Here is a 15,925-nt window from a genome sequence, read left to right as displayed (position 1 = left end):
TAACAGCAAGCTTTGGCTCTGTGGTGATTTTAAACAGTCTGTAAATTCGTGGACTGTCCTTGATACCCATCCCTTACCCCATCAGGATGATGAACTCGTAGCAAAGCTTTTCAGGGGTCAATATTTTTCCAAAAGGAGACTTGTCAGAAGACTACTTGCAACTGCCTTGGATGATGATTCCAAACATATCCTCCTAGTGAATATCCTCTTCAGGCTACACCAATAATACTAGCACCTGCCATTCAGTGTAGCTAGTGCCCCTTCTACTTTCCAATGATTTTTGGAGTGACACACGGCCTCTGTGCCAGGGTAAATGAAATTGTGGTTTCTGATTCCTCAGCAGATGAACACTTGAAAAAACCTTTGTGCCTTCTTCACTGTGTTGCAGGCTGCTGGGACTGGCTGTAACATGGACAAATCTCAGTTTTTTCATCCATCTGTCCTCATTCTTGGTTTTCAAGTCTTGCGTGCTGACATCAAGCCTTTATGCCAGCATGTTGATACTGTTGTGGCTTTGCTGCATCCTACCAATATCAAGGAGCTGCAGGCTACCAATGTCAAAGAGTTGCAGGCCTTTCTTGGAAAGACTGCATACTACCATAAATTTCTTCCTGATACAGTCACTGTGGCTCAGTCTCTTCATGCCCTCTTACGTAAAGGTGTTCCTTTTCTCTGGTCACCCACCTGTGAGCATGCTTTTACCCTGTTGAAAACAAAATTATGCTCAGCACCTTGCTAGGTTCCCTTCTAACCAGGCCAACATCTTGTTTTGGCCACAGACACCTCCCAGTATGGTCTTGGGACTGTTCTCTCTCACAAATACGTGGGTGGTCCCAAGTCCCTATTGCTTACTCTTCCAAACACAGGTGCAAAAGCACTACTCACAGATTGAAAAAGAAGCTCCTACTATTGTGTTTGTACAAAAAAAGTCATGCTTTCCTATACTGTTCTAAATTCCATTTGGTTGCAAATAATAAACCTCTGCTTTCTGTTTACTATCCTTGGGTATATCTACCAGACAAAGCAACCCATCACTGGCAACGCTAAGCTCTGTTATTGTCGCAGTATAACTACAAGATTCATTTCTGCACCACGTGCTATTATGGATGTTCTTTCTCAGTTCCCAATTGGTACCAATCCTGCATTTGATTAGGATGAACTTGTGTTTTCATTTAGACGTTGAAGCCCAAAACATCGTGGATGGTTTTCTCATTACCAGTTCTCAGATTTCAGCAGCTGTCATGGTCGATCCTATCTAATGTCTAGTTCAATTTGTCCAACATGGCTGGCTTCTGGACTGAGCTTTGGATCCTTTCCATAATTATTGTGTTCTCTGCCACTGCCTCTCAGTTCTTGATGGTGTATTACATCTGGCTACTGAAGATTCAGTGCTGGGGTTTGTGATCCTGTCCACGCTGCAGCAGGATGTCGTGCACCTTCTACACTTGGACCTTTGAGGTGTTTCTTGTACACTCATTGCCCCTCAATTTCATCTTCACTCCATTGGTGAGTCAGAGCAGCTGGTCTGTACATTCAAAACTCAAATGGAAAAATATACCATATTCTCCAGAGGAAGCCATTGCAAGGTTCTTGAGCTCATATAGGTTCACTCCAGTTGGCAACTGTAGCCCAGTAGAGCTGCTTCATGGCTGCCAGCCCCGTACATTGCTTCATCTGCTCCTGCTGACACCTGGATGGTTCTTCACTGCAACTCTGTCTGGGCTCAGCCGCCTGGACCAGCAGTTTTGGCCAATGCCCTAAGTGGATACCAGCAGCCGTCCATCGGGGACAAGACCGTCTCTTGGTGTCACAACATTATGACCAGCTCTGCCCAACGTGCCAGAGACCCTGCCCCCCACGACTGCCTCCACCATCAGTGCCAGCCGCCATGGACTGACTTTGTTCTGGTTGCCACCTCCACCGGATGGCATAGGCAGCTCCAGGTTTCCTCCATATGTGCAACCCCTGCTGCCACTGCCACCGCCATCATCTTCTCTGCTGTCTCTGTCGCCAAGTGCGTGCCTGGATGTGGGTGCGAATACACTGTCTCCACCACCGGTGCTCTATTACTGTCTCTCACGCGGGTGTGTGCCTTGCCTGTCCATGCCCGCACCATTTCGGACCGTATTCTCCTGTGACAGCACGACACATACCCCAGCAGTTATCCCTTTCCAACAAAGGTGTGGACATCTTCACAGTTAATTTTTTACCAAGAGGGAAGGACTGTTGTAAGCCTATGAAGTTAGTACACCCAATCATAGCACTTACCTCTTGGGCCAGATCTGAAGAAGCTGCCTCACATCGGTGCAGATGGCGTAGTACGCATGCCAGGGTCCTCGGCCAGACTAATGTTTAGGTGGCAGATGTATGATCCGTGTTAGACTGTGTGTTAACGTAGAACTCATAAAGAGGGCTTCATACGTTTTATTGTTGTTGCTTTTGTGCCATTTTGATATCTTGTGTAAATCTTTATACATTTCATTTTGAACTCCTGATGTTTGTAATGCGTGGTAAATCATGCCATCAGATGCAGGCAGTCTAAGAGGGCTACTCAGATTGTCTCCTAAAAGCAGTGGTCCTACTCGTATAACACTTCCATTGGGAAGTTTTACTAGTTGACTTCCTGTCAGTAACTATGGAGTGTGATCCTTGGAAAAGGGCATCACTAATCCAATAGAACAGCTGAGAAGCACTCCATAGCCATGAAATTTGATTAAAAGCTGATTGTAGGAATGATGTCAAAAACCTTTGCAGAAATCTAGAAATATAGAACAAATTTGAGATCCCATGTGAGTAATACTCATTATTTCATGTGAATAAAGAGTCAGTCGTGTTTCACAAGAATGATATATTTTGAATGTGTTCTGTTTATGTATCAATAGATCATTTCCTTCCATGTATTTCATGATGTTGTAACACAGTATATTTTCCAAAATCCTACTACAAATCAGTGTTGATGAGATGGATCAATAATTCAGTGAAATACTTCTGTTTTCAGTTTCAACATTTTGTTGACAGGGAACCAGTGACTTCTTCAAAATTCCTTAAATTGTTTATTAATGATTCTGTCAGCAGTTGCAGTATTTATATTCAGGGAGTAGTTCAGAGTCTTACAGGTTCATTTTCAAGCCTGGCCTGCTGAGGCTGCACTGACAGTGCCTGATCTTAATAATAAACATCAGAGTGGCAACACATGCTTTATAAATGTTTAGGGAATAAATGCTACAATCCACACATGCCTCTTACCAAGTCGAAATCAAACTTCCATTCCTTTTCCCCTCAATTTTTCCACACAGTTTTTGTGTATGTGCATGAATGTAATAATCTGTCAAAATAGTAGTGAATTAACACCAATCAATAAGATAAAAAAAAATTAGGATAGATACCAACCTGGCTGACACCGGTCTGAATTCAGATCATGTAAGTATTTAAATGTCAAACTTATTCTCCTGTATGTCCACTAATGTTGCTTGAAACCACCATCCATTTTGTCTCGGGCTTCCCTTATCTCTTGGAATTCAGCCATGAACTTCTGTGGTGTATCCACCATCCATTCTCCTACTTTTATCTCCAAATCTAAACCACCACCCAACCCCCAATCCTCCAGCCCCTTCCTTCTTCCTCAACATTTCAGTTTCACTTCAGTCTTAATTATAGCTAGCACCTTAATGTATTGCCTGATCCATTTGTTCGTTTCTTGTAGGTTGTTTAGTTATTCTGAACACACGTTCCTCAATCTTTCTATTACTTACCTAGCAACTCCATTTTTCAGTGATATTTGCATTAAAAATCTAGCTTGCTGCCATAAGTTAGATCAGGTAGTACATGTTTGGTTATTTTTGGGTACCAAACACATTGAAACTTGTGTTTTTACTTCACCAAATGTATCCCCGAACTTTTTTACTCCTCTGATCATCATTAGTGTTCTTTCCTTATCTTAATCTACTTGAAATACAAAAACTCCTACACTTTTACAGTGACCTTGTTTCTAATTTGTACTTCTTCCCCAGAATTTGTTAGGTTTTCAAAATCACTATTAACTTCTTCCATTCACTGTTAAGTTTATCTGAGCTGTATGCAAACAATGCATCCACAAAAAGAAAGGTCATTCAAAACTGTGCCATCAACACACATTCTTTCCTCATTTTTACTGTTTAAAGATCTGAAATAATGTACAGAAAGTTCTGATTGAAAATGACAAATTATTTAGGAATAAAGGAGGCACAAGTGCTGCATCATTGGTTTGTACAGAAGCTAACCAAAGGACAGAGCTTGGCTAGGTTTCAGAATGCACTTCTTTTTTGTAGCTGTAGGAAAATCATGTGCAAAAGCGGATGGGGAGGGTGCAGTGAGTTACCTTAGGTTTAGGCGAGGAAAGTTCTGGAAGTGAAGGATGTGTTGTTAAGGTTAGCCCCCATCTGCACAGCTCAGAAAAGCTGGTGGTGGTGGGGAGGATCAAGATGCATGGGTTGTGGAGCAGTTGTTGCAATCTCGCATGTTGTGCCTCTGCGTATTACTGGTTTTTTTGGCAAGAGTTTGGCAGTGGCCATTCATTTTAGTTGACAGTTGGCCTTTTGTGGGGTAGGATAATCCTGTGACAGGACTGGAGTAGGTATGCTAGATAGGTGAATTGGGCAGGCCTTGCATCTAGGTCTTCCACAGAGGTATGATTCCTGTTGCAGGCGATTGAAAGTGGGAGTGATATATGAATGGACTTGGATGTTGTGGAGGTTGGATGGGTGGCAGAACATCATTTTGGGATGTGATGGAAGTATCTTGGGTAGGATGTCCCTCATTTCAGGGCATAATGATAGATAATCAAAACACTGATGATGAAGGACATGGTTCAGTCTTTCCAGTCCGTGGTGACACTGGGTGCTTCTTTGTGGTTGGTTCTTGTGATGGATGTTAGGATCAAGTGTGTGAGGATATGGCATGGAAAATCTGGTTGTGAATTAGGCCTGGAAGGCCTTTGTGAGGCCTTCAGAATACGGGGCGAGGGAATTCTTGTCACTGCAGATATGTCTACCATAGGTGGCAAGGCTGTATAGGAGGGATTTTTTGGTGTGGAACTTGTGCAACGGCCCAAGTGCAGGTACTGTTGGTGATTGGTGGGTTTGATGTGGATCAAAGTGTGGCTGGAGCCATCTGAGATGAAATTCGCGTCTAGGAAGGTAGCACAATGGGTGGAGGAGGACCACTTGAAGCGGATGGGAGGGAATGTGTTGATGTAGTGAAGGAATGAGAATAATGTGTCCTGGCCTTGGGTCCGGATTATAAAGATGTCGTCAATAAACCTGAACCAGATCAAAGTTTGGAGTTTTGGGGAGGTAGGAATGTTTCCTCTAGGTGGCTCGTGAAGGGATTGGCATAGGGGGGTTGCCGTACAGGTGCCCATGGCTGTGCCATGAGGTTTTGTATATCTTCCCTTCAAAGGTGCAGTAGTTTTGGGTTAGGATGTAGTTGGTTGGATGCACAAGGAATGAAGTGATGGGATTGGAATCTGCTGGGCGTTGAGAGTAGTGTTCAATCACGGCAAGGCCATGGGCCGGAGGGAAATTGGTGTATAGGGAGGTTGCATCAACAGTAAGGAGTAGGGATCCGGGATGTAAGGGTGTGGGGATGATGGGGAGCCAGTGCAGGAAGTGGTTTGTGTCTTCAGTGTGGATGACTAAATTTTGGATAGTTGGTTGGAGGTGTTGATCAATGAGGGCAGTGGTAGACTCTTCTGCAGTGGTGAGAACTTCCTTGCCCAGTATTCTGAAGGCCTTCACAGACAGGCAGTACCTTCCAGACCTAATTCACAACCAGATTTCCCATGCCATATCCTCACACACACCTGATCCTCACTTCCATCCCAAGAACCAACCACAAAGAATCACCTCTCTTGTCACCCAATATCACCCTGGACTGGAACGACAGAACCACATCCTTCATCAGGGCTTTCACTATCTATCTATCTATCATGCCCTGAAGTGAGGGACATCCTACCCAAGATACCTCTGACCTCTCCCAAAGTGGTGTTCCACCACCCACCCAATTTCCACAATATCCTAGTCCATCCTTATGCAGCTCCTACCCTCAATCCCCTGTGACAGGAATCGTACCCCTGTGTAAGACCTAGATGGAACACCTGCCCAATCCACCCGCCTCGCATCACGTACTCCAGTCCTGTTATAGGCTTAGCTTACCCATCAAAGGCCTGGCCACCTGTGAAAGCGGCGATGTTCTATACCAGTTCTGCTGCAACAACTGCACGGTGTTTTACAGTGGTGTGACAACCAACCATCTGTCAGCTAGAATGAATGGCCCCTGCCAAAGTCTTGCCATAAAGGTGGACCACCTAGTAGTACAACACGCGAGATTTCAATGGCTACTTGACATCCTGTGCCATATGGATCCTCACCACCACCATCACCACCAGCTTTTCTGAGCTGTGTAGATGGGTGCTATCCTTACAGCACATCCTTCACTCCTGTAACCTTCATTGCCTACACCTAAAGTAACACACTGCTCCCCCACCATCACAACCTAATGTGTGTGTGTGTGTGTGTGTGTGTGTGTGTGTGTGTGTGTGTGTGTGTGTGTAAAATTATTAGGTTTGAATGAAGAAGACATTTTAATGCCTAAATGTGACTGTGTTCCACTACTATGAAACAGAATAGTCACAAAATTAGAGATACCATTTATACCCTTCACATAGCGTTGGCAAATGTTGTTACTATGAGTGTTATAAATTCATATAATGGAAAGATAGTTGAGTGATTCACAGGTACATAAATAGGATTGAAAACATTTTCAAGCTTTCCGTTGACCAATGAATGCTTCAAATGTGTATTTAATGAATACCTTTACTCTTTTCATTATTTGTGTTGCACCCAGGGCCTTACAGTATAATAATTAAATTATAAGCTTTTGTTATTTTGCAGGGTTGATGATGGCTTCACCAGTCCTCCAAATTCAGACTATGCTATACCACTACCAGCACCAACTGGGTTCGATGATGTGTCATGCTTGGATGCAGCACAAAACACTGAAAGTGGGCCCTTCCCTGAGACCGACTTAGGGATGCTTTTTTCAAACGAAAATGAAACATCAGATGATGTGAAAGGTACCGTGATATTTCTGTAACAGTTGTAATAACTAAAAGTCCATTCGTATTGCAACCATGTTGACTTAGTGCAGGGAACGCTGGATAAGCTGCAAACTGAGCTACGAAAATATCATGTACTATTCCATTATATACAGCAATTTTTTCATCATCATGTGCATTATTAAACCCTGTGACCAATATAACATAAAACACACAGAATTACATACATGGGCCAGTGCTATAAAAGTGTCTTAAAAATTAGTAATTGATAATGTCTGTTTTACTTTTTCAAATGTTAATAAGGTAGCATACCTGAAAGTAATTAATAACACTGTTTTATATCATTTGTAGTTATACCCCTTTCTTAATTGTGAAGTCATCTGTGGAAAAGTAATTAGATTCATCAGAGCCAGGGATTTGTAGGTCAGGATGAATTATAATCTGAAAACTGGACTTCATAATCTCATAGTAATGCAGTGTGGTGTAGCCACACAGAGTTTGTAGGAAACTTTGCAGTGCCAAAAGACATGCTAGCATGTAAATCCTGTATAGTCACATATTATTGGGTAGATTAGAAGATAATCACCTCCCACCAATATAATGTTATGTAACATCACATATGCGTATTCTGCGTGCTGTAACAACAGAAACTCCATGTAGAAATATCAGCAATGTAGGAAAAGACAACTTGCTACTTACTACCATAAAGAAAATGCATCAAATTGCAGACAGGCTCATTCCTGGTGTTTGTGGGACGATTGGGAGTGCAAGAGGAAATGGCATGGGAGATTTGTTTGTGGGCTAGGTCTGGGGGATAATGCCTGTCTCCCATGCCATTTCCCCACTTACACCCCTAATCCCCCCACCAACCCCAAGAATGCACTGCAAATGAGTGTCCCCTTCATCAGCCAGTACCACCCTGGACTGGAACAACTGAACCACATCCTTCGCCAGGGCTTTGGTTACATATCATCGTGCCCTGAAATGAAAGACATCCTCCCCAAGATATTTCTCACCCCTTCTAAAGTGGTTTTCCGTCACCCATCCAACCTCTACAACATCCTGCTCCATCCCTATGCCACTCCCAATCCGAACCCCTTGCCACAATAATCATATCTATGTGGAAGACCCAGGTGCAAAACCTGCCCAACCCACCCACTCAGCACTTCCTGTTCCAGTCCAGTCACAGGTTTATCTTACCCCATTAGGAGCTGTGCCACTTGTGAAAGCAGCCTGTCATTTACCATCTTTGCTGCAATCATGTCACAAACATTTTATATTGATATGACTACCAATCAGCCGCCCACCAGGATGAACAGCCCCTGCCAAACTGTGACCACTAGCAAAATAGACCACCCTGTGGTACAACACAGCAGCTGAACATAACACACTTGATTTCAATAGCTGCTTCATTACCAGAGTCATCTGGATCTCTCCCTCCACCAACATCTTTTCTGAACCGTGCAGATAAAAATTATCCTTACAACATATTCTCCGCTCCCGTAATTATCCTAGCTTCAACTTACAGCAACAAACTGTTCCCACACCCTCCACCCAACAGTTTCCACCCTCTGTCCTATCATCTCCTCCACTTTCTCATCTCCCATCTTGTTTATCTGCAGCCCTCTTCCAACACATCCGTCTGTCTTTCCCCACTCCTCTCCCCCCACCCCCATCCCCCCTGCCCCACTACCTCCTGAAGCTGCACAAGTTGGCAGTCCAGTTCCTGAACACTCCACCAGACAGCATTCGTCTCTCTCCCCACCCACACACTACTATCCCTTCCCCTTCCCCTTCCTTGTCCCCCTCCAGATTGCTGCTTACATCCCACATGATGCTGAATTCAAGCCAAAGATGCTGAAGTTGGCAGTTTTGTGTGTGTTTACTGACAAAGGCTGTGGCCAAAAGCTATCTGTGACTACCTTTTAGTTGTGCCTGTCTGCAACTTGACATGTCATCTTTACGGTAAGTAGCAATCTGTCTTTTCCTGCATTGTTAACCATGTACATGAAATGATTTTTAAAAATCGAAATATTTACGTGGCTAGACACAACATTATAAATGATAACATTATGTGAAAGACAGAACACACACACACACACACACACACACACACACACACACACACACTGCTTGATATACAGGGTGATTCAAAAAGAATACCACAACTTTAGGAATTTAAAACTCTGCAACGACAAAAGGCAGAGCTAAGCACTATCTGTCGGCGAATTAAGGGAGCTATAAAGTTTCATTTAGTTGTACATTTGTTCGCTTGAGGCGCTGTTGACTAGGCGTCAGCGTCAGTTGATGCTAAGATGGCGACCGCTCAACAGAAAGCTTTTTGTGTTATTGAGTACGGCAGAAGTGAATCGACGACAGTTGTTCAGCGTGCATTTCGAACGAAGTATGGTGTTAAACCTCCTGATAGGTGGTGTATTAAACGTTGGTATAAACAGTTTACAGAGAATGGGTGTTTGTGCAAAGGGAAAAGTTCTGGACAGCCGAGAACGAGTGATGAAAATGTAGCACGCATCCAGCAAGAATTTGTTCGCAGCCCAGGAAAATCGACTCGCAGAGCTAGCAGAGAGCTGCAAATTCCACAACCAACTGTATGGAGAGTCCTACGAAAAAGGTTAGTTATGAAACCTTATCCCGAGGCGATGGATCAGCCGCCAGGCAGCCCGTGACAGAGCACTTCATCACTGGCCTCCAAGAAGCCCTGATCTTACCCCCTGCAATTTTTTCTTATGGGGGTATGTTAAGGATATGGTGTTTCGGCTACCTCTCCCAGCCATCATTGATGATTTGAAACGAGAAATAACAGCAGCTATCCAAACTGTTACGCCTGATATGCTACAGAGAGTGTGGAACGAGTTGGAGTATCGGGTTGATATTGCTCGAGTGTCTGGAGGGGGCCATATTGAACATCTCTGAACTTGTTTTTGAGTGGAAAAAAAAAACTTTTTGAATACTCTTTGTAATGATGTATAACAGAAGGTTATATTATGTTTCTTTCATTAAATACACATTTTTAAAGTTGTGGTATTCTTTTTGAATCACCCTGTATATTGATTGTTTTTTAATGTTTCATGGGCCTAATAATTAACCTGCATATTCATTTCCAAATGTTACAGAAAATAATGTAATCCATATAGATAACGACTTATTACAGTGTATGAATGTGTTGAAGTGTCTCAAACTACTTGCTTAGGGAGTGTTGTCCTAATCATTTCATCTCATCTTCATTGAAGCGGAAGTTACCAAAGAGGCATCAAATAGAAAGACTTCATCAAGTGGCTGAGTAACCCCACAGGGGTCACCTGTCTTATACTAGCATACTATCATTTCATTATACCCAAATATACACTGAATGTGTATAAAATAAAACAACTTTATACGTGTAAGCAATGTGAGGAACTGCATCTCAAGCTCAGGCCCATATTATGCATTCAAATTTAACTTTAATCAAAGTGCTAAATGAAGAATGTGATAATCAAAACCAATTACCTATAAATGGTTAAAAGAGATTTTGATAGCCAGAGTATATATTACATCCTAAAAATGTGAAATCTCTCATATTTATAGTGTATGACTTTTATTGAGTAGATACATTGGTAATGTGGTCATTGGAAAGGTAAAGGAAGAGTAAACCTGGAGCTCACACTTAAAAAATAACATAAAAAAGACATGACAGCCTACATAATATCTAAAGTTAAACTTTTGAACCTTATTACAAAACACATAAGCAGGCAATTTATTTATTTTTATAAAAAGATTTAAAAGTTTAAATTTAGACATTGTTTTTGCATTTTGTATGATGTTATGAATCAGCTCTAGGTTTACTTTCATTCACTTTTTCAATGATCACATTATCAAAGTACCTCCTGTAGTGAAATCAAGAATGGAAACTCCAGGCTGGAATATAGACAATGTAAGGAACTGATAGATAGCTACGTAACGTAAAGATGACACGTTAAGTTGCAGACAGGCATAGCCAAGACACTTAAACATTAACTTTCAGCCACAGTCTTTGTAAGAAAAAGAAACAAAAAACACACAGCGTCATTCATGCAAGCAGGCACACCTTACGCACACATGACTGCCATCTCCAGCAGCTCAGACCAGAATGTAACTGTCAAGTAGAATGGAAGCAGCAATCTGCATGTGGCAGATAACGGGAATGGATTGCAGTTGAAAGTTGGGGTACAGAAGAGCTGTCACAGTGTTAAACTGTGGGGCAGAAAGAGTGGGGGGGGGGGGGGGGGGGCAGAATGAAAAGAGAGAGGACCAGGGAAAGATGAGCAGAGGGCAGCACACAAATAAGATGGGAGAAGAAAATAGGGAGGAGATGTCGGGACAGGGGGGAGTGAAAACTATAAGTGGAGTGTGTGGAGACAGTATGTTACCATAGGTTTATAACACTACAGGCTAGTTGTAAATTAGCAATACACTGATAATGTTACTCATGTGAAAGGATACTTATTTGACTGTGGTCAGGCATAATGAAAAGGTAATATACTATTTATGTTTCTCTGAAGATTTCTATAGAAAGGAAGCAGTAGCAGAACAAACAGGAATTGAACCAAGGTTCTATTAGTAATCATGTTAACTGTAATTAATGTAACAGGAAATGGTCACCAGCCTAATTAGGCAAAGTTGTATCAAGTATTAATAATTTTCATAAAGAAAGTTAACTATTAGGATTGGCTTTACTTGATACTGAAATTCTGTTTTGCTGATCGGTTAAAGACAGTACACACTTCAGCAATTAATGTACCAGTGATTTGACATGAACTACACAGGAGGAATACTATTGTGTGTTTAGGCAACAACTGGCTCTCGGTAACACTTCCTATCTGTACATTGCAGTAGGAAATTAATGATGATTATAGGTAAATTATTACTAATGGTGGAGTCTGCTAACTTGAGCAAGGGGTTCTTTTGCCAGTTTAATTATAGGAAATTACCACCATTGAAATAGTTATGAAGTTATTGTATCTTTTGTACTGATTATCATTTGTCTTCTCAAGGAACATTCACTTCCTAGTACTATACAGCTCAGATGGGACATGTGATACCTGAATCTAGTGTAGTTTGAATACTTGTAGCTATTTGCTTGCTATAGTACACACAGGTTATAAGAATAAAAGTTGTACTTCTTGAGTACTCCTACTGTAATATGAAATTTAAATCTTGGTCAACTATTAGCATGGGGATCCAGAAACTAGGCTGCACATTTTATTCACAACACAATATTAGAAACAGTGTTAACTATATAACACATGAAATAATGAACACTGTTATCTCAATAAGAAAAATCTTTAAATGGAATACTTTATATCATCTCGTAGTAATTGTACTTTGATGAAACTTTAACAAATCTTTAAAGAAAATTACATGAAGTATTTCAAAACTTATGTTCCCCAAATAATTATGTACTTTACAACACCACAAAGTTTATTAACCTTTGTTTTAAGTTCAGTAAAACAGGAGACTTGGAATTATCATAGTACTTGGGACAGGACCCTGTCTAGGTAAAGGGCTAAGGATAAAACATGGTGGCTCAGTACAAAGTTTGCAGAATACATAATTATTATTGAAAAAGAAACCACATTAATGGTCAGGCAGTTACACAATACTCAACTGATAATTTGAGATGAAGGTGGTGACAGTGTCAATCTCCTGTGTTGTTTAAAAAAGGTGGCAAAAGTATCCATGGCTCTTCCTGTGCAAGATGCTCTGAAAATTCTTTGTGAGTGTCAGATTTTCATAATAAAGAGCTAACCAAAGTATAGCATGGATAATAAGTCAAATTACGTCCACATCTGAAGCCAGATAATACAATCTTGCTGTTCTTCTTGCCTCTTTCAATTCACTAGATGTGCGCAGTTTGCCTGCTAGCCACTGACTGACTCGTGCCACACAGGAGCCTTTCAGTTCAACCGCCAGTTCCATTTTATCTATTTCCACCTTGCCAATTGCATTGCGGAAGGACTCCCCTCCAAGTTTTACATAATTACAAACCTACTTCCCCTATGCTTGAACCAGTATTACAAGTAAAGTTTTAACATTTTCTATCTTTTTCAGTGTACTACTTTTGACATAACATCTATAAATCAATTACAGTTACATAAATAAAGAATAAAACATTTACATGGATGTTAAATCGGAGAGCATGGTTATACAGTAGACAAATTAAGTAAAAACAGACAATGAAGTTTGATAGGGCCATTATAGTTGATATCAGTAATAGTGTTACAGGTTGAGGCTGGTATAATTTCAGGAGCAGAGAATATGTTGTAAGGGTAACTTCCATCTGTGCAGTTCAAAAATCTTGTGGTGGAGGGAAGGATCAGAATGACTTGGGTAGTGAAGCAGCCATTGAAATCAAGCATGTTATGTCCAGCTGCATGTTGTGCCACAGGGTGGCCTACTTTGCTCTTGGCCACAGTTTGCCAGTGGCCGTTGATCTTAGCGGGCAGCTGGTTGGTAGTCATACCAATGTAAAAAGCTGTGCAATTATTGCAGCAAAGCTGGTATATGATATGGCTGCTTTCACAAGTGACACAGCCTCTGATAGGATAGGATAAGCCTGTAACAGGACTAGAATAGGAAGTACTGTGTGGATGGATTGGGCATGTCCTGCACCTGAGTCGTCTACAGGGATATGATCGTTGTACCAAGGGATTGGGATTAGAAGTGGCATAGGGATGGACTAAGATGATGTGGAGATTGAGTGGGTGATGCAACAGCACTAGGATTGGTGGGAAGGATCTTAGGGTAGGACGTCGATCGTGTCAGGGTCTGATGATAGGTAATGATAGCCCTGGCAAAGGATCTACATCTACATCTACATCCATACTCCGCAAGCCACCTGACGGTGTGTGGCGGATGAGTACCTCTATCGGTTCTCCCTTCTATTCCAGTCTCGTATTGTTCGTGGAAAGAAGGATTGTCGGTATGCTTCTATGTGGGCTCTAATCTCTCTGATTTTATCGTCATGGTCTCTTCACAAGATATACGTAGGAGGGAGCAACATACTGCTTGACTCTTCGGTGAAGGTATGTTCTCGAAACTTTAACAAAAGCCCGTACCGAGCTACTGAGCGTCTCTCATGCAGAGTCTTCCACTAGAGTTTATCTATCATCTCTGTAACACTTTCGCGATTACTAAATGATCCTGTAACGAAACGCGCTGCTCTGCATTGGATCTTCTCTATCTCTTCTATCAACCCTATCTGGTACGGATCTCACACTGCTGAGCAGTATTGAAGCAGTGGGCGAACAAGCGTACTGTAACCTACTTCCTTTGTTTTCAGATTGCATTTCCTTAGGATTCTTCCAATGCATTTCCTTAGGATTCTTCCAATGAATCTCAGTCTGGCATCTGCTTTACCAACGATCAACTTTATATGATCATTCCATTTTAAATCACTCCTAATGCGTACTCTCAGATAATTTATGGAATTAACTGCTTCCAGTTGCTGACCTGCTATTTTGTAACTAAATGATAAGGGATCTATCTTTCTATGTATTCGCAGCACATTACACTTGTCTACATTAAGATTCAATTGCCATTCCCTGCACCATGCGTCAATTCACTGCAGATCCTCCTGCATTTCAGTACAATTTTCCATTGTTACAACCTCTCGATACACCACAGCATAATCTGCAAAAAGCCTCAGTGAACTTCCGATGTCATCCACAAGGTCATTTATGTATATTGTGAATAGCAACGGTCCTATGACACTCCCCTGCGGCACACCTGAAATCACTCTTACTTCAGAAGACTTCTCTCCATTGAGAATGACATGCTGCGTTCTGTTATCTAGGAACTCTTCAATCCAATCACACAATTGGTCTAATAGTCCATATGCTCTTACTTTGTTCATTAAACGACTGTGGGGAACTGTATCGAACGCCTTGCGGATATGGTTCTGTTGTTCCACTCCAGGGTGGTATTGACTTACAAATGGCTGGTTCATGGGGGTGGTGGGAGGAATGGGGGTATAGGGGGAAGTGGCATGAGAGATCTATTTGCAGACTAGGTTTGGAGTATAGTATCTCTCTGTGCCTCCCCCCCCCCTCCCCCCCCCCCCCTCCCCCCTGAACCATGGACCTTGCCGTTGGTGGGGAGGCTTGCGTGCCTCAACGATACAGATAGCCGTACCGTAGGCGCAACCACAACGGAGGGGCGTCTGTTGAGAGGCCAGACAAACGTGTGGTTCCTGAAGAGGGGCAGCAGCCTTTTCAGTAGTTGCAGGGGCAACAGTCTGGATTATTGACTGATCTGGCCTTGTAACACTAACCAAAATGGCCTTGCTGTTCTGGTACTGCGAACGGCTGAAAGCAAGGGGAAACTACAGCCGCAATTTTTCCCGATGGCATGCAGCTTTACTGTATGATTAAATGATGATGGCGTCCTCTTGGGTAAAATATTCCGGAGGTAAGATAGTCCCCCATTCGGATCTCGGGGCGGGGACTACTCAAGAGGACATCGTTATCAGGAGAAAGAAAACTGGCGTTCTACGGATCGGAGCGTGGAATGTCAGATCCCTTAATCTGGCAGGTAGGGTAGAAAATTTAAAAAGGGAAATGGATAGGTTAAAGTTAGACATAGGGGGAATTAGTGAAGTTCGGTGACAGGAGGAAGAAGACTTTTGGTCAGGTGAATACAGGGTTATAAGTACAAAATCAAATAGGGGTAATACAGGAGTAGGTTTAATAATGAATAAAAGAAATAGGAGTACGGTAAGCTACTACAAACAGCATAGTGAACGCATTATTGTGGCCAAGATAGACACGAAGCCCACGCCTATTACAGTAGTACAAG

The 15,925-nt window shown here is 42.1% G+C and overlaps 1 protein-coding gene across 5 annotated transcripts in view; it reads left to right on the top strand.

Moving 5' to 3' along the window:
- Positions 1-15,925, top strand: part of LOC126416192 (uncharacterized) — a 206,723-nt gene that overhangs the window by 59,810 nt on the left and 130,988 nt on the right. For all 5 annotated transcript variants that reach the window (XM_050083777.1, XM_050083779.1, XM_050083778.1 and 2 more), the window contains one exon: positions 6,930-7,111. In XM_050083777.1, the coding sequence (XP_049939734.1) occupies positions 6,930-7,111 (182 nt within the window). The remainder of the gene's footprint in view (positions 1-6,929; positions 7,112-15,925) is intronic.

Source organism: Schistocerca serialis, chromosome 8 (genome assembly GCF_023864345.2).
Source record: "Schistocerca serialis cubense isolate TAMUIC-IGC-003099 chromosome 8, iqSchSeri2.2, whole genome shotgun sequence".
Classification (NCBI taxonomy): Eukaryota; Metazoa; Arthropoda; class Insecta; order Orthoptera; family Acrididae; genus Schistocerca; species Schistocerca serialis.
The sequence above is the reverse complement of the archived record's forward strand: the minus strand, read 5'-3'. Positions and strand labels throughout refer to the sequence as shown.